The 19676-nt window shown below is 36.0% G+C and overlaps 1 protein-coding gene across 1 annotated transcript; it reads right to left on the bottom strand.

Annotated features, from left to right (window-relative positions):
- Window positions 1–1610: 1610 nt before the first annotated feature.
- Window positions 1611–2819, bottom strand: LOC133294232 (F-box/kelch-repeat protein At3g27150-like). The gene has a single exon (XM_061492888.1). The coding sequence runs from the start codon at window positions 2817–2819 to the stop codon at window positions 1611–1613; it is 1209 nt and encodes a 402-aa protein (XP_061348872.1).
- Between the last annotated feature and the right edge of the window lie 16857 nt (window positions 2820–19676).

The following is a 19676-nucleotide window of genomic DNA, read 5'->3' on the forward strand; positions in this document are numbered from 1 at the left end:
TTTCTCTTACTTCATTAAATGTAAATTCAAGTATTCTCTTTCTTATAAAATCAACGACTACAATTCTTTCTCTTTATTAAATGAATTAATTTGAACCCTTAGATCAAATAAATAAACGGCCAGATTTTAATGTAAAATTTAAAGAAATAAAAATATTTTTAATACTAAATTATTTTGTTCAAAAAGATTTTACTCTTTTTGTAAAATATATTTCAACTTGAACCAATATCCTTTATCATATTATCACTTTTTGATTGAAGTTTTTATTTATCTTCGTCTCTTAAGCTTAAATTGTCTCGAGGGTGATTCTATTCTCTTTTTTCTATAAACACTGTTCCTATTTTTTAATACATTCATTATTTTGATAGTTAATTAACAAGAATATTAAGATGCACCATCTCAAAAGTTAGTTCAGAGGATGAGAGTGTGCAAAACTTCATAAACTCCATATTAGCTTCAAATCTTATACCTTGCAAATGAGATCGTAACATTTTACCATGATCCGCAGCCCTAGCGCGCCCACACGAGCTAGTTTTGCACTAGTTTTTTAGTGACCTCGGGCGAATACTGCAATGCCGGTGTCACCTGCCGCACCACTCAACCACTCAATTGCAATCGGGAGACATAGTGGAAGACTCTAATACTATTTGATTAAAATCTTGAGGTGCACTATCTCAAAAGCTAGCTCAAAGGATGAGAGTACCCAAGGCCTTATAAATCTCATATTAATGATGGCGTTAATAGCTCTCCGGTTGCTGCAGATCAAAAAATTTACAGGAACACTTACTTCCACCAGGATCCGGTTCCATATCCTATTTTTTTTTATTTTTTTTTGTTAATTTCAGGATCTGACTCCATATCCTACTATAATATATTTGCTGCAAATTTTTTCATCAGCAGTGACAGCAGAAAGAAAGAACCCATTAATGATTTATACAACTAATATGTCACTTCAAGTTTCATACCTTACAAACGGGATGTAACATTAATATTGTGTCTAGCTATGTAGAGTTTTTGTAAATAACAAGATTCGTAATTGAACAATGCTAATCATACATACACACATCACTATCAACAAACGACGAAACTTATTCAAGTAAAAATTGGCATAACTTCTTAATTACTTAAACCACAATTCCTGTTACCAATATCTTTATAAATTAATGGTTAAGTACATGTAAGCCGTTTATTAAATAAAGGGCCTCCTTACTTGAATAGATTTGTAGTTTTGATATAAATTTCTAAATCAGGAAACTGGGACAACAGAAATAAATAAGAATACTTTAGCATTTAAATTTTGAAGCTTGTTATCTGGTTTTCTTCACCAGCACCAATAGATTGTACTTATCATTTTCACTCATGCAGAGTAAAGATGAAGCAACAAGGTACATCAACAAACTTCCCAATCAAGCCTATGCCATTCAAGTAGTTTCATGAAGTGACACCTTCATATGGCTTACTAGAAACAAAAAACAAACAACATAAAGCTTTAAGTAAAAAAAAGACAACTCCATATTAACCTCCACAGTATTCTTCCTCTTCTTCTTTTATTTTCTTGGAGATACATGTCAAGCTATTATGCTTATTACTTAGACTTCAGACTTCAAGGGTCAAGCTAACATCACAGCACAATTGCGAATAAAAGGACTAAGGTTGGTGCTGCTACATACAATTTGCCTCCATTGCAATTTCTCAACATTTGGATTAGGGCAACAAGTGTATATAGTCATCAAGGCACGTTGTGAATTGGAGACACAAGTAGCACCAATAAGAAGTAACTCATTTCCCAAGGATTTGAATGCCACACCCCAACCTCCTTGATCATTAGCTCTTACTGGAACTGGTCCTAACTTCTTCCATGTGTTGCTTCCCTTCAGATATACCTTTAGCTCATTAGAGGAAGCATCAAGTGTGTATAGCTCATTATTGACAATAGCAATAAGAGGTGGGGACCCGGAAGGTGAAAGAGGAATATCTTTCAACATATTAGGAATCAAGTTCCATCTATTTGTCTCTTCATCAAAGAATTCCCCACAAGTGAGTTCATTTTTTTGCTCATCTTGTCCTCCAATTACATAGAACTTGTTATCCATGTGACAACCTGAGCAAAACTTCCTCTTTTGTATCATACTAGGGAGGGGATCCCAAGATTGAGTTTCTGAATTGTATTTCTCAGCAGAACTCAAAATTTCAGTACAATTTGTTGTCTCAAGTCCACCTGCAACAAAAGCAAAGATATCACAGGAGGCTGATGCAAAAAGGCACCTTGGATTGTTCATGGGAGGACCCTTGAACCATTCATTTGTTTCTAACTTATACCTCCAAAGAACAGGACCATCAATCTCTTTGCCTGAAACAAACAGATGGGTCCCTACAGAAAATGACTCCTTATCTCCACATTCAAAGTTATAATCTGATGGAATAATAGGGAGCTTCCTGCAGGACATGAAATGGGGATCAAATGCACACCAATTCCTCTCACCACTTGCTAACATAAACACAGATGGTTCTTTGAACCTTATTTCTCTCCTGATTTTGTAGATTTCACCACTCTTTAGTTGAGTCAGAAACCGTTTGTTTAGACAACACAACTTCCAGTGTTCTGATATTGAAAATCTAGCCAATATCATGGTCTCTAGCTCATCACTGAGACATGGAACAACATAATCTGCATCCTGAGGTTCTTGACCTAAGGAGGAACCATTGCCATCAAAAGGTGACAATTCTAGAATTCTCATCTTTTCTGCTGAGGAATGATGGGAACTCCTGCAAATGCCACCACCAAAGCTCCAAACAGGCAATGCTTTTTTACTTGTCATACTAACTCATATTTTGGTATAAAATGCTCTTTTTCCCTGCCTTCTATTTCTTTACCTCTTAATGTTGATCTGCCAAATCTTTTACACCTTATTGCTAACTATCTGAAACTGTAGACAAAAAATCCAGGCGAAAGTATTAGCAACAACAATTACTTGCTTGACATCTAACGTTAAGAACAAGAAACTCAATGCATATAGCCAATGAACTAAAAGCTTATATGACACGACTTTAAGTCTTTATAGTGGCACTCACATTGAAGCAACAGAAGTGACGACTAAAAATCTAGCAAACTAAAAAGAAACACTAGGGGGCGTTTGGTACACGGCATTTTGCCAGATTCCTGGGAAACTGAATTTGTCTAAATTTTAAATTTTTGAATATTATCGTAAACTAAATGTAAAAATCATATTTTTAAAAATTGAGATTCCCGGACAAATAAAAATTTCTCCTGTACCAAAAGCCCCCTAGTGTCATTTTCATCTGTCTCATCTCACAATCAGATGTTGAAAACAGAATGGGAGTTTTCTTGACTTGACCAAAGATTGCAGTAACAAATGAGTAAACCCATGTAGAAACACTAAAAAGCAACCATTTCCATTTTGTGGGTTAATTAAAATTCAAGAAATAAAAAAAACACAATACATGTCAGCCATGAGTTGCAATGACCATAGAAGCAGAATCTATTTCTTAATGGAATAAAGATATTATCTTCCAAAAATATGCTTACCTAGAAGAAAAGTTAACAAGGCTTCACATCATGGGGTTGATGAGTGTTTGGAGGTTTAACACAAAAACATTAGAAGAAACAGAAAAAAAACACCACAGATTGATTTATTCAGGGTTTGTGCATATTCATTCAGATGTGCAGAACCCAAAAGAAAGAAAGGGTGCAAAAGGGAAAGGATTAAACACAAAAGACAAGACATACATGTAGTGTGTGCATAGATAAGCTAAGTTAAATTAAGCTAAGAAAACAAAGAAAAAAGAGACGTTGAGATACATAGTCTAGTCTAAGCCTTTTTGCAGCCAATACACGAGAGACATGTGAAGTTGAAGAAGGGGATGAGAGAAGTGAATTGAAGTGAGGAAGGAAGCCATTAAGGTGCAGAAGAAGAAAGGAGAGAGAGATCCATCATGGAGAGACACCCTCCTTGTTGGGAAAATATGTATATATGCTTAAGTTATAGTACATCATGGTATGCATTTGGAGATTAAAATAACCTTCATAGAATCAATATTTTTTTTATTTTTTTTATATTTAATATCATAATCATCATCCTCACCATCATCATTGTATGTTTTTTTAATCACCCCATTTGATAAAAAGGCAGAAAGAGCTAGCCTTACAGTTAAGAGGGAGAGAGAGAGAGAGATTGTGCTCACTTCACAGTTCATACAGTGGCCTAAGCACTCAAAATGTGAGAGAATGAATTAAAAAAAACAAAGATTAAACAAAAAAGGTTGAAGGGTGGGGCTCAGTTTCTGTCTCTCTCTCTCTCTGTCTATTTTTTTTTTTTTGGTAATTGTCCTGTATTGGTGAGAGAGATGTCTAGTCGATAGTTAATATATTTACGTTGGAAGTACATATAAGAGAAGTATCCTAGAGACTAAGGGTGAGTGTATGTATGCATAATGATAATTAAGACAGAGAATTTATAACGTGGGTATATTTTTAACTTAATTCTTTATTTATAAATGAGTTAAGAAGAAAATGAAAGAATTTCCATTTTATGACAAATCCGTAACAGTAGATTTCTGGGGCTCTTAGAAATATTAGGGGTGCAATTCTTAATCCATTATTATTGTATTAGGATTAGTATAATTAAAGGATTTTTTCTTAATTTATCTCTTAACTCTTCTTGAATCTTCTAAAATATAGTTCTCTATGTCAGGTTAATAATAATAATTACATAATAGTATTTTTGTAATTAATGCTTATAAATTATCTGCATTTATTTTCAAAACGACGTTGTTTTGAGATTAAAAAATTAAATAATTATAATTATAAATACTATAATAATCCTGAATTAAATTAAAATTATAAAAATACCGTAATTTCTGCTCCAAAATGACATCATATTAAATTTATTGTAGATAACTTATCTGCACTGAAAAAAGCAACCCTAATAATTAATTCTTCCTCGTTTTAAGTAACTGTTGGTGTGCAGTACTTCAGCTACAGAATAGAAAAACCAGCTTCAAAACGTGGTCTTTCCATGCTTCCACAAGATGACATTGCAGGAGGAAAGGAAAAGAAGAGAGTATGATTACTTTATGTATCTCTGTGTGGTTAATTGGCTATGTACAATTCAAAGCACCGTGCATTTTATACATGCATGAACTGAAAATATAATAAAGTGACTCTAAATAATATGTATGTGGTATTTTTATGTTTAGTCTTTATTTTCTTTTGGTAAAAACACTAGTTATCAGTTAAAAAACTGGCTTTTGAATAATTTGTTGCAGGTATCATCCTTTTCGTTTGGTATAAAGTGGAAGCTGGTTTTTGGGATGACTTGTTGGAAGGGTTGGAATTGGAGAAATGAGATTACTCATGGGATTGGCAAGGTGGAAAGCAGGTATAATCTAGAGGTGATAAAATTTAAAGTCTTGGAAGTAGATTCTGTTTTTGCAGGAGAAGTTAGAGATAATTTATTTGGTAATTTTTATGTGGAGTGGATTAGATGGATCCCGAGGGATGAGTAAAGCTTAACACTGATAGAGCTTTTAGAGGCAACCCAAGTAATGCTGCTTGTGGTAGTATTATTTGTGGATCAGATGATAAGTGGTTGGAAGCTTTTTCTTATAGAATTGGGATTTGTAATGCGATTAATTCTGAATTTTGAGGTATTCTGAAAGAGCTTGAACAGGCTTGGGAAGGAGATTGGAGGAAAGTCATGTTAGAAAGTGATTCAGCTTCGGCTATCACTCTGCTAATCAATTCTGGTGATGTATCCTGTGAGTTTACTTTAGTGACTCGGATACGGAAATGGTTACCAAAATCCTGGGAAGTCAAGCTTATCCATACTTATAGGGAGGATAATTTCTGTGCAGACTGGCTTGCTAATCTTCCTCTTGTGAATCTGGATCATGAAGATTTTTGTTTATTTCAAGTTCCTCCCCTTGGTGTTTGGGAGTTATATTTTTCTGATTTTAAATCTGTACATAGGGCTAGACATTTTCTGATATAATTTCTTTGTTTCTTGGGCTTTGCCCTTTCATCAAAAAAAGAAAGAAAAAAAGAATGGACTTATTATCCAGTGGTTGAAATACGAAAGAAAATACAACCCCCCAAAAAATACAAAAGCAATAAATAAATCTTTCATTGTATGATAATATGGAAATATTAGAATTCAAAAGAAAAAATCATAAGTATGAACATTAATAGCGAGTTTTTCCTTTAAATTTTAAGATAAAATTTAAATAAAGTCAAACGTCAGAAGATAATTATTCTACAGGGAAAGTTAATTCTAATTTTTTAATCTGATTTATTTTTATTTAAAATAATAAAAAAGGTAGTAAATGATATCTTTTTTTAGAGGAAGAAAATAGAATGACAAATAAAATTAAATTTATAAGTATGACATAAACTTAAATTTACTTCAAATTATTTCAAGTAATAGAAATCAAGTTTTACGAGTTGAAAGTATTTAATTTACCACAATAACTGATGTGAACCTATTTCACGAAGAATTACAGGCCCATTAGTGAAAAGGCTCAAAAGTTATTGCTTCGTGAGGAAGGAAACACAGTTATCCCACGTATTTTGACAATCACGCAATCTATTGATATATGACATCAACTGCTCATTCAATTGCCACCACACGACATTAGTTGCTCAGAGTATACTACACCTCTTATAGCCAATAACTAGAGGATGGCACATGCTTACAACTACCTCTATAGGGTGTAGCCGATATTAGGCATCCCGCATAAAAGGCCGCTTGAAAGGACCACTTTTACCCACCAATAAGAATGAATATTGCCATACAAAAATGGTATTACCTAGCCTTCCAAGCTAACGATGCGGGTTCGATTCCCGCTACCCGCTTAGATCCTATCTCTCTATTTATTCTATTCGAATATATCTTTTTCTATTCTTGAATGAATCTTTTTTATTAGTAAATTGGTTCATTATTCCTTTGAATTTCGTAACGTCGTTTTATTTTTTTTAAGAAAGAATAATAAAAAAGACTGAAATCCTAGTCTAGTTGATTTGATGATTTTATTGATCTATTTGATTGATACAAAGACATAACTTGATAGTCATCTATTATATATAAAAGGCATTAAGCCCATGTATGAGTATCTATCCATCGATACTTGACTATCTTGAATAATTACTTACTTGTGTGTCGGAGTGCCTTGCAGTTAGCTCCTTAGGTCTCCTCAAATCACTTCAATTGTCTATACCAGCCAAGACATCTCGCAGCCAAACACATATCTTGCAATAGTATTTTCAACCAAGGTCCATATATCAACATTGCAGGCTCAACTATATGTGACGTATAACCCAATAATTATTGAATTGATCATTAACCAACCCCATATTTTGAGTGTAGTTAACATCCTATGTTACTCTAATATTTAGTTAAAGTGTACTTCCACACAAAAAAAGTGTACTTAACATCTTATGTGACCCTAATATTTAGTTAGAGTGTACTTCCACAAAAAAAAGTGTACTTCACATCTTTACGTGACTCCACTATTTCCTTATTTGTTTTTTCTCACTAGTTCCTAAAACGCATTTGATGAGATATTATCATATTAATGGGGAATGGAAAGTCCTAAGTGAAAGTGTTTTGTAACTATAAGACCACAATTATATTTGCTAGTAAAATTAGACCAATTTATTTTACAACTTAAATTTTGATAACTTGTAAGGAATAAAGAAAAAATCATGGTAATTTTTCAATCATTATTAGTATAAAATAGTACAATATAAAGCAAATTATAAGATATTAAAATGTTTTAAACAAATTAAATGCAAATGATATTTTTCTAACAAGCTCCTTGAAAAGATTTAAAATAAATAGGGAAAGAAAAGGAAAGTATGGTGATTTATCTCAACAATCAACTGTTTAAAAAATTTAAGCAATTGGGCAAAAATTTATAGATAATTTTATCTATTTAATGTATTCAAATTTTCTCTACCCCTTTTCTTTGTCATTCAAATTAAAAACTGATACTCCAATAAAAAAAATACTTTCTTTTAATGATAACACGTTCTTTTTTTTTTTTTTTTGGAAATATGATAACACGTTATTTTTTAGTTGTTATTGTTTTTTGGATAAGATATTACTTTTTAAATATTTTTTGAATAGAGAGACAGATAAAAGAGATAGTTGATTTGATTTCTTATGTAATATGTCTCCACAAGTAAAAAAAATTAGGCTTCAAATGTACATGATATATAAATCCCCTAACATTATAATCAAATTCAAATTTATATTTAAATAATAGAGCTTGAAGCATTGACACTATAACAACCTAATCATAAAGACTTTAATATGATCTTATGAAAAATCAATTATTCCAAAATTTTAATAATGATGTGAAAGAAGTAGTTTATATTTATGATACTTAATAGATAGAGGGAGGGAATAATATAATTGGCCAATCTGTCTCTGTTTTGGCCAATAGCTTAAACCGACATTCCATAAGAAATGAACTTAAGCATTAGGACAATTGAAAGGACACAAACTTTATGCTTGCCGACGAATTTGGCCACCTGAAACACCACATTACGGGCCACTAGTCTGAGAGTTTGGTCACATCGATCTTCCGATTTTAAAAGGGTAGAAGAATCGACCAAAAAAGAGAGAGGTAGAAATACTTAAGGTTTATAATTTCGCTAGAAGAAATGATTTGTAAAAAAAATTGTTCTAATTTACAAACTCTTACAAACTATACTAAGTATGATCGGTCACACTTTAATTAAGAGTGTATGATCGGTCATACTTAGAGTAATTTGTAAAAAAAATTTGTAAACGGATCATTCCCCATATATACATATGGGGCAATGAGACATGATATTCTTACACCGTTGTAAGTTACTTGCATCTAACAGTTTAAATATTTAATAAATCAGAACTATTAGATATAAATAGGATCATTGATGAAGATTGAGAATGTAACTTACACCCGGTATAAAATGATCTCTTTATATACATATATATATATATATATATATATATATATATATATATATATATATGAGGCAGGATATACACCAGTGTAAGAGTTAGAAGTCTTACACTCAATCTTGATCATTGATCCACTTGTATCCAATGGCTCACATTACTAAAAAAAATTAGAGCCATTAGATATAAGTGGGATCAATGGTCAAGATTGAGAGTGTAACTTGCACTGGTGTAAAATGATCCTGACCATATATATATATGTGTGTGTGTGTGTATATATATATATGGGTTTACATTTCTGCAGCTGCTGTACGTGCAGCAATCATTTACTTGTCATATATATACTAGAAAACATTAAATGCGGGAAATTATAACCATACAAAGGATAAAAAATTAAATGTGAGGAATCATAACCATACACCTGTCGTTGTTGTACGTAAAACGGCTGCAGAAATGATTTTATCATATATATATGTAGGGTTCGTTTTTCTACATCAATGTAGATAACTTATCTACATTGAGCCTAAAACAACGTCGTTTTGTAATTATAATTTATTTCAGGGTTATAATAGTCTTTTTCATTATAATTTTTTAATTTTACAACCTTAAACGACGTCGTTTTGAGAGCAAATGTAAATAACTTATCTATCTCCACTATAGAAACATTAAAGCCATATATATATATATATATATATATATATATATATATATATAGGGTAATACAATTAGCATGTAATAGGAAAATAGTGTTGCTTCCAGCATAGAGAAAAGATCAAGAGAGAGAAGAGAAAATGAGGTGAGAGAAAAACTTTCTTGGGGACCCACCTATGAATGTGTCAACAGGAAAGTGACGTCCTTTTTCCTGTTACATAATAATTGTATTACCCATATATATATATATATATATATATATATATATATATATAAAAAGAGATTTTAATGTTTGTTTTACCAAAGAGATAATTTATCTTTTGAACGGATCAAAACAATATTGTTTTTGGTTGAAAAAACCTCATATTTGCATTGAGATATTTCCTCATCATCGAATGTGGATGATAGTGAATTGTGCATACTGGAGAATTCCCTATGACGAGACTCATAAATTTATTGCACCTGTGTTGTGTGTACAGGGCAGAACACTATTAATTTTGCTTGATGATCATCCCTTTTGAAGTTTTACCCTTAAAGCTAGTTGAGTAGCCTCCTTTAAGGGAAGAAATTAAAGGAAAAATAAAAATAAAAACCGTATGTTGTGTAATCTTTAAGTAGGTTTTTGTCTATTGTTTTGAAATTCCGAACATGCGATACATTGCCTAGTGGGTATTTGTCTATTTTTCTGAAATTTCGAACATGCTACTGCCACCGTGATTGATAATATTAGAAAAGGAATATTACTTTCATATTATAGAGAGAATCCAAATGAGGCCAACCATTAAAAAAGAAAAAAAAGAGAGAGAGAGAGGAGGTGTGCGATGTAAGAGAACATGAAATAACTATCTCATATAAAATGAGGATAATATTTTCTATATTAGAATTGTGTATCAACTTTATACCATTTGTCCATTCAAAAAGACTTAAATTGTGCATGTCTCTAATCTTGTTTTTCTAATTAAATTACATCAAATAGCTAGTGGAGGTATAATTTTTTAATTGGCAATATTTCACGATTTAAAATTATAGGACTTAAATCCACCAAATCCGTTAATTTATACCCGTCACTGTATAAACACTAAGTATGCACATGCTAGCAGCATCTCAGCCACAAATAGCATACAAATATGAAAATAGTCTTATTTTTTTTATAATAATTTAAAAAAGAATGTATGCGTTTTTTTAAGGTAAATTGAGAGCTTCAAATAGTATGTAGAAAAAAAAAACAGCAATGATCTAACACTTTTTTATATTTTTATGTGTTCATGATTCATTTAATAAAAATTCATTCGTATTATTTAAAATAAGGGATTTGCATTTATCATTTAACATGACACAAGAAAGTTTCCTACACACACAACATTTTGTGGAGCACACACTTTTTGAAGCAAAAAAAAAAAAACTACGACACGCAAAACGAATCTCTATAACATTACACAATCACTTTTTCCACAACATAATTATTATAAAACCCTTAAAATAACTAATACAGTGAACGATTAAATTTTGAATATCACATCATCTTACACTCGTTTTAGACTAATTACTTTTCATTTTATAAAAATTTTCAACCAAATATTTTAAAGTTTTTTTTTTTTTAAAGTAACCTAAGTCAATATGAACAAAATCAACAAATTAATGGTGTCATAAACTTAGTCCCATCACCATTCAACCTGTTGAGATATTCAAGTATGATGAGTCCCACATTGGTTGGTAATGAGCTAAGTGAAGAGTATATAAGTGAAAGTACCCATGAAACCAATGCCTTAAGGTTTTGGGTTGAGACATGGTGTCGGATCCACTTGCTACGGTTGGTGTAGCCTTAGCTCATTGGTGGTGGCCCCCCACCACGGGCTTTCCCTGGACCCGCTTGACATTGGAGTTTGAGGGAACGAATTTCTCAACAGTGGTATCAGAGCCCGAGTTCGACGGGTTCTGAGGGAGACAAGATGGAGACCAGTGGCATAACTCATGATGGAGATATGTTCAAGTTGACCGCAAACAACTTCACTTATTGGAGACCGATGATGGAAGATCATCTCTACTGCAAAGATCTACATGAGCCCATTATCCTTGATGAGAGACCGGCAGGCAAAACTGATAAGGAGTGGGAGATCCTGAGTCGGAAGGCGGTAGCCACGATCAGGAAATATATTGATAAAAGCCTCTTTGAGCACGTGTCCGAATTCACGAACGCGTATGAGTTGTGGACGAAATTAGAGTCCATGATTCAGAAGAAGACTCCCAGGAACAAAGCACACCTAGTTCGCCGACTTGTTAAGCTTGAATACAAGGGCGGTATGAGCATGATTGAACACCTGAACACCTACAAAGGTATTGTGAATCAGCTGTCAAAGGCTGATATGAAAATTGATGAAGAATTGCAGGCATTGCTGCTGTTGAGCTCGCTGCCAGAAAGCTGGGATACTCTGGTGGTGACCCTGAATAACTCGACTCCAGATGGAAAATTGAAGATGGATGTCGTGACAGACAGCCTCCTGGGCAAAGAATCCAGGAGAAGAGAACGAGGTACTTCGAGTACGTCTGAGGCCAACGTTGCTGAAAACAAAGGGAAATCTGACTCCCGGGGTAGAAGCAAAAGCTGGGGTAGAGGTCGTGACAGACGAGATAAGTCCAGAGGTCGGTCAAAGCCGAAATATGAGTTGAAGTGCTTTTACTGTGGAAAGACAGGCCATAAGAAGCCAGACTGTTGGACCCTGCAGAATGACGAGAAGAACGGCTCTGTGAAGCCGGATTAGATTATTCCCAAGAAGAGGGAAGACAAGAGCACCATTGCGGTGGCTGCCAACCCTAATGCCGAGATATTCCTCCTTGGTGAGGATAATTATTTGAATGTTGCATATGATGACTGCACCTGGATTGTTGACTCTGGTGCCTCCTTCCACGTTACTCTACACAAAGGTTTTTTCTCCTCTTATCGAGGTGGTGATTTTGGAGTCATGAAGATGAGAAATCAAGTGAACAACAAGATTGTTGGTGTCGGTGATGTAACTCTGACCACGGATGTCGGATGCCGACTTGTGTTGAAAGATGTAAGGCATGTTCCTGACATGCGTTTGAACCTAATCTCGGTAGGCAAACTTGATGATGCCGGGTTAGTGAACTACTTCGGTAGTGTTAAATGGAAGCTGGCCAAGGGAAACTTGGTCGTGGCCCGAGGTAAGAAAGAAGGCTCTTTGTACGTGATGCAAGGAAAGATCAATGGCGGAGAAGCCAATTCTGTTCGAGATGAACCTAGCTTGGAGCTATGGCATTTCTTCACGGTGACTTAGAAGAAGAAATATGTATGGAGCAACCTGAAGGATTCCAAGCTCCAGACCAAGAAGACTTGGTATGTCGGTTGAAGAAGAGCCTCTATGGCTTGAAGCAAGCACCTCGGCAGTGGTACAAGAAGTTTGAATCATTCATGACTGATCATAAGTTTGAGAAGACTGAAGCCGACCACTGCGTATTTGTGAAGAGGTATGAGGCCGGAGATTTTCTAATTTTGTTGTTATATGTTGACGACATGCTTATTGTAGGGAAAGATAAATCGAGGATAGCCGCCCTGAAAAAGGCGTTGAGCTCATCCTTCGCAATGAAGGACCTCGGCCCTGCAAAGCAGATTCTCGGAATAAAGATTATCCGAGATAGACAGAAGAAGCTACTGTGGCTGAGTCAAGAGAAATATATTGAGAAGATTTTGAAGAGATTTAGCATGGATAAAGCCAAAACAGTGAGCACCCCCCTAGTCGGACACATAAAGCTAAACCAAAAGCAATGTCCGAGATCTGATGAAGACAAAGATGAAATGATGAAGGTCCCTTACCAATCCGTCGTCGAAAGCTTGATGTATGCAATGGTTTGCACTAGACCCGACTTGGCGTATGCTGTTGGAATGGTAAGCCGGTATTTGTCAAACCCCGGCAAAGAGCACTGGGAAGCAGTGAAGTGGATCTTCAAGTACCTCCGAGGTACGACAGACTTTTGTCTCCGATTTGGAGAAGGCAAAGCCGAGTTGCAAGGCTACTCGGATTCTGATTTAGGGGGAGACGCCGACTCGAGGAAGTCGATTACATGATATTTGATGAGATTTGCCAGAGGAGCTGTCTCTTGGCAATCAAGACTTCAGAAATGTGTTGCACTATCTACAACTGAGGCTGAGTACATTGCCGCTACTGAGGCAAGCAAAGAGATGCTGTGGATGAAGAAGTTTCTCATGGAACTCGGCCATGATCAAGACAAGTACGAGCTGGGTTGTGATAATCAAAGCGCAATCCATCTTGCGAAGAATTCAACCTATCACTCCCGCACTAAGCATATTGATGTGAGGTATCACTGGATCCGGGATGTGGTGGAAGGTGGTGAGCTCGAACTCGTCAATGTGCACACTGACCAAAATTGGTCTGACATGATGACAAAGCCGGTTCCAGCAAGAAAATTTGAAGACTGCTGTGAAGGAGCCGGGTTGATGCTGAAGCCGACGCATTGAAGTCGGAGGGGGAGATTTGTTGGGCTTCCTCCTTCAATGCTAAGCCCAAGCCCATTTGAGGGGTTTCCTAAAAAACCCTAACCCTAATTTTCACCTCCTCTATATATACTCATTAGTTGTGGGTGGAGGCTAGGTCAGATTTGAGAGAACAAATTTGAGAGAAAAAATATTTGATTGTTTGAATAAAGCTTTATGCTTTGCATTTGAGAGATCTCTAGAGAGAGTTTGAGTGAAACATCTCTAGGGTAGTTTGATTATCACCATTGTTGGAGAGGTTGAGTTAACCACCACATTGGTGTATTTGATTATTTGTAACCATTATTTTCATAGTGAATTTTTGATCTGGACTAGGTCCCGTGGGTTTTTACTTCTTCATTGGAGAAGATTTTCCCACGTTAAATCTGGTTGTGTTCTTCTTCTCTCTCTCCTGTTTTACGTTTTGATTTTTCCGCTGCGCTGCCTGACCTGGTGAAGTTCAGGCCGAGGTATTGCCGAGATCCGAGATCAGGATCTTGTTGATTGACTTCCGCACAAAGGCTGCTTAGCCGAGCTTGAGGGAACCGAGTTTTCCCAATAGTGGTATCAGAGCCGGATTGGGCTCGAGCTAGCCTAGTGATTGGCTAGGAGGCGGGTCGAGTACTTTGCGCTTCGGTACTCGGTTGAGGGGGAGCATACCAATGGTAGGTTTCACACTTGAGGGGGAGATTGTTGAGATATTCAAGTGTGATGAGTCCCACATTGGTTGGTAATGAGCTAAGTGAAGATTATATAAGTGAAAGTACCCATGAACCCAATGCCTTAAGGTTTTGGGTTGAGACATGGTGTCGGATCCACTTGCTACGGTTGGTGTAGCCTTAGCTCATTGGTGGTGGTCCCCCGCCACGGGCTTTCCCTGGACCCGCTTGACATTGGAGTTTGAGGGAACGAATTTCCCAACACAACCAACGAGTACCTTCTTTGATAAACTGCCAAGTATATCGAACATACTGCCAATATGGCATTTGAATTTCCTTACTTGAGTTCAGTGTTCGTTAGTAGAATTCAAGTTTTCATTGCAGCAAGTGACCCGACTTTTTTTTTTTTTGGTATGGAAGTCTGTGACTTTTTGTTTATAGGAAAGGGAAGAAGCTTCTCAACATATAAATAAAAGAAATTACATATTTTTCTTGTGCTTTAATATATAGGTTTAATATTTATCATGTTATCGGAGATAAATTCATCTTCTTCACAGACATAAAAGTGTGTGAGGCTCATATGAGAAAAAGAGAGAGAAAGAAAAAATTGGGTACCACACACTTTTGTGTGTATAGAAAATAAATTTATTTTCTATAACATGAGAAATGATAAATTCTTAATATATATATAATTGCTAATGTGTGAGGGATTACCATATATAATCCAAATTAATGGAAGGAAAGAAAGGGAAAAAACACACACACGGAACCCGTTCTAATTGTGAAAGCAATGCGACACATTAACTCAACAACCACATGGTAATTAAATAACAATAAAATAAATATTTATTAGAGTGAAATGAAAGAAACCACTCTTATCTTCCATATACTTCCTAATTTGATATTTCGTAATTGCTCGATGTAATTAGAGGGGAATCAGATACGTCATCTCTTTTGTTCTTATTGCCTCTATGGTGGTATAAGTTTTAATACTTTTTGACATGGATCTGTCGTGGCATCCACAAGCTTAAAGCTGGTCAATTATATAATTATATAATCATCTATACATAAAAAAATCATATAATCATCTATAAATAAAAAAACCATATAATCATGCTTGTGCTTAGACCTAAATCTGGGTACTGCAAAGGTGTGTATTTCTTGTAATGGGGTGTGATTAATATCAACGAAAGTAGAAAGTGATGTACACGGGTACCTTTTTAAATGTAGATTATCATTTTCACCAAGCGAATAGTTGGACACTTTTTTTTTTTTTTTTTTGAAAATAATAGGAAATTAAAACAAAAACACAACAAAAAGAAACTAGGCACAAAGCCTAGACCAGTGAACACCTATAGTGTCACCATACAGACTATCAATACAACCTGACGGTGGACAATCAAATTCCTGAATTACCCAAGAGAAACCATAAGAGTAAGAGGCTAGAAAGCCTGCTACTCTATTTCCTTCACGGTGAATGTGAGACATATAAATCTGCCAATCTCGCTGCATCAAATTTCGAATACGATTCACCAAATTAGCTACAGGGTAATCATGGTGGCACCCATTTGTAATGAGCTGTTGAGCTGAAAGAGAATCTCCTTCGAGCCAAACTTGCCTAAAACCTCTATCCCAAGCTAGCTCCAAACCAACCAAGCAAGCCCATAACTCAACATGCAAAACTGTACCTGAGCCTAAATTTTTACAGAATCCGACGATCCAAGTTCCTGAGGCATCGCGAAAAACTCCTCCACACCCAGTCCTAGTACCATTAGCATCACATGCACCATCAACATTAAGCTTAACCCAATCCACAGGAGGACAACACCAAGCAACCAATCTCTCTATTCGATTCCTTGGTTGATTGCCCGCTCCAAAAACAGGGTTAGCTGCAAGAGCGACACTATCTCTGAAACCAATTGCTGAACGGATAAGTGAATAAGCATTCTGGCGATCACCTTCAAAAACCCAAGAATTCCTACATTTCCAATTTTTCCAGGCTAAGATTCCAAATAAAAGAGGCTAGTCCGACCCCATCCCCCAATCCTTTGAGCTGTCTAAATTAGAAATGATCCAATTGTGCAGGTTGAGGTTGAAAAATTCACGTTGATTTATATGAGGCATTATCATGCACCATACTTCCTTTGATTGTGGACAGTCGCAAATAGTATGAAGGATAGTTTCACTAGACTGATTACATCTAGGACACAGATCTGAAAGAGCCATATGGCGGCGGAGTCTACAAACATTAGTCATCAGCTTCTCCCCTGCCATTAACCAAAGAAAAAAGCGAATTCTTTCTGGCCCCTGCCATCTCCAAACACTTTCCCAAGGAAACTGTTGGATTGTAGTATCTTTGATGGCTAATATTGCATATGCTGACTTAACAGTAAACTTGCCATCTGTCGTTCCATTCCAAATTAAATGATCCTGGCCATCTTGACTAGAAGGAGGAAGAAAATTCATAAATCGATGCAGCACAGAATCTGGAAGCAATTGTCGAAGAGAATTCCATTTCCATTGCCCCAATTCATCCACGTAGTCCACCACCTTCTGAAGAGTATCACTAATAGAAAACTGAGAACCTGCATATGAGATCAAAGGACCACAATCGGGCAGCCAGCTATCAAGCCAGAACATAGTGGACTGACCATTGCCTAACTGCACCCGACTATGATCCATTATAATATTCCAATGACGCGTAATTCCCTTCCAAAGCTGGGAGCTGTTGTTTGGAGCATGAATAATTGGTGTCATGCCTGCCTCCACATTGTACTTAGCACGTAAGAACTTTGACCACAAGGCATCTGGATGAGCTACGAGGTTGAACCCAACCTTCATGATAAATGCTGAGTTCATTTCCCTCATACTCCGCAGTCCAAGGCCTCCATTTTTTTTATCCATGCAAATCTGCTTCCAGGCCACAAGATGAGAACGTCTAGAGTGTGAAGATGAACCCCAAACAAAATTTAGAATCTTCCTATCAATCTCTTCACAGGTGACTTGCGGTAATGAACACACCTGCATTGGATATGATGGGATTGCTAATAACAGTGCTTTAGATAATGTAACACGACCTGCTAGAGATAGACTGGCATGATTCCAAGCAGCAATTCTAGAATTCATTCGATCCAAAACATAAGAGAAAGATGACCGACCCACTCGCTTATGATGCAAAGGAATTCCCAAGTATCTTCCAAGATCTGCAGTCAAAGAAAAACCAAGAAGCCCACTAAGATGGTTTGCTTGAGTATGACCCACATTCTGAGAAAAGAAAACTCTAGTCTTACTATGATTGACTTTTTGACCAGATGAATCACAAAATATATGTAAGGCCTGTTGAATTATTAACACTTGCTCCTGAGAAGCTTCTGCAAACAAAAGGAGATCGTCAGCAAAAAATAAGTGGGAAATTTGTGGAGCTCCCCTTTTAATCCTCACTGGCTTCCACCTCCTGTGATCCACTGCCTGAGAAATGAGATGGGCTAGTCTTTCCATGCAGAGGACAAAAAGATAAGGAGAAAGAGGATCTCCTTGTCTTAAGCCTCTAGTTGGCCGAAATTCTTTAGTACAAGCCCCATTCCAAAGAACATTCATAGTGCAAGATGAAACACACAACATAATTAGTCTTATCAAATTTTTAGGAAGCCCTACATCATATAGGGTATCCTGAAGGAAATTCCAACTGATCCTATCGTATGCTTTCTCAAGATCAACCTTGATCGCCATCCAACCTTTAGATCCTCTCTTTTCCTCATTGAATGGATTAGCTCTTGAGCAATTATGACATTATCCGTACCTTGTCTACCTCTGATAAAACTGCACTGATTAGGCATCACCAGCTTGTCCATCTGCAATTTTAAACGGTTAGCAACAATTTTTGTTACCGTTTTATAAATAACATTACACAAGCTAATCGGACGAAAATCCTTTAAAGTATGAGGATTCTCAAGTTTAGGAATCAAGCAAAGAAGAGTCTGATTCACTTCTTCTATACGACTAGGATCATTGAAGACTCCCTTAATGAAATTACAAACAGAGCTCTCCACTACATCCCATTGGCTTTGAAAAAATATGCTATGAAGACCATCAACACCAGGCGCTTTAAAAGGCCCCATTGAGAACACTACTCCTTTAATCTCTTGACTACTAGGGCAGCTCTCAAGAGCCATCATAACTCTCCTTTCCATTTCTGGGAATTTGTTCCTAATGGGAAAATTAGGCCGGAGAGGAATATCTTCCTTATATAAATTATCATAGTATTCCACTGCCATACTTATGAGAAGAGAAGGGTCAGCAATCCAATCCCCGACATCATTTTGAAGGGCATCAATCCTATTCCTCCTACGCCTGGCAACTGTTGCTGAATGGAAGAATTTAGTATTACGGTCACCAAACCGAATCCAGTCAGTTCTAGATCTTTGGTACCATGTAATCTCTTCTCTAAGATAAATAGTATTTAACTGTTGCCAGATCTCTTTCTGCAGCCTCTCTAGAGAATGACAAGGATGTTGACTTAAGCTATAATCAATTCCACAGAGGCGAGAATGAAGATTATTTTTTAACTTCTCCTCCTCCTTGTAACAATCCTTATGCCAGGATGTGGCTTTCTCTCGAAAGTTTTCACTAGATGCTTTCCAATTGTGACCACCTGCCCAACACCTCTTCACTAGATCAGAGAAAGAATTATGAGTCAACCAAGCCGCTAGAAAACGAAAAGGACGAGCCCCTCCATTACTAAAATTTGGTTGTCCATCCCAAATAAGGATTGGACGATGATCAGAGTTATAAAAAGGAAGGTGAGAGATAACTCTGTTCGGAAATGACATGTTCCAGCTTTGATTTACACAAGCACGATCAAGTCTCTCCAAAAGATTACCTCTTCTCCAAGTAAAA

This window comes from Gastrolobium bilobum, unplaced genomic scaffold (assembly GCF_033153095.1).
Source record: "Gastrolobium bilobum isolate Gb01-03AN ecotype WA unplaced genomic scaffold, APGP_CSIRO_Gbil_v1 utg39811, whole genome shotgun sequence".
NCBI classification, from domain to species: Eukaryota; Viridiplantae; Streptophyta; class Magnoliopsida; order Fabales; family Fabaceae; genus Gastrolobium; species Gastrolobium bilobum.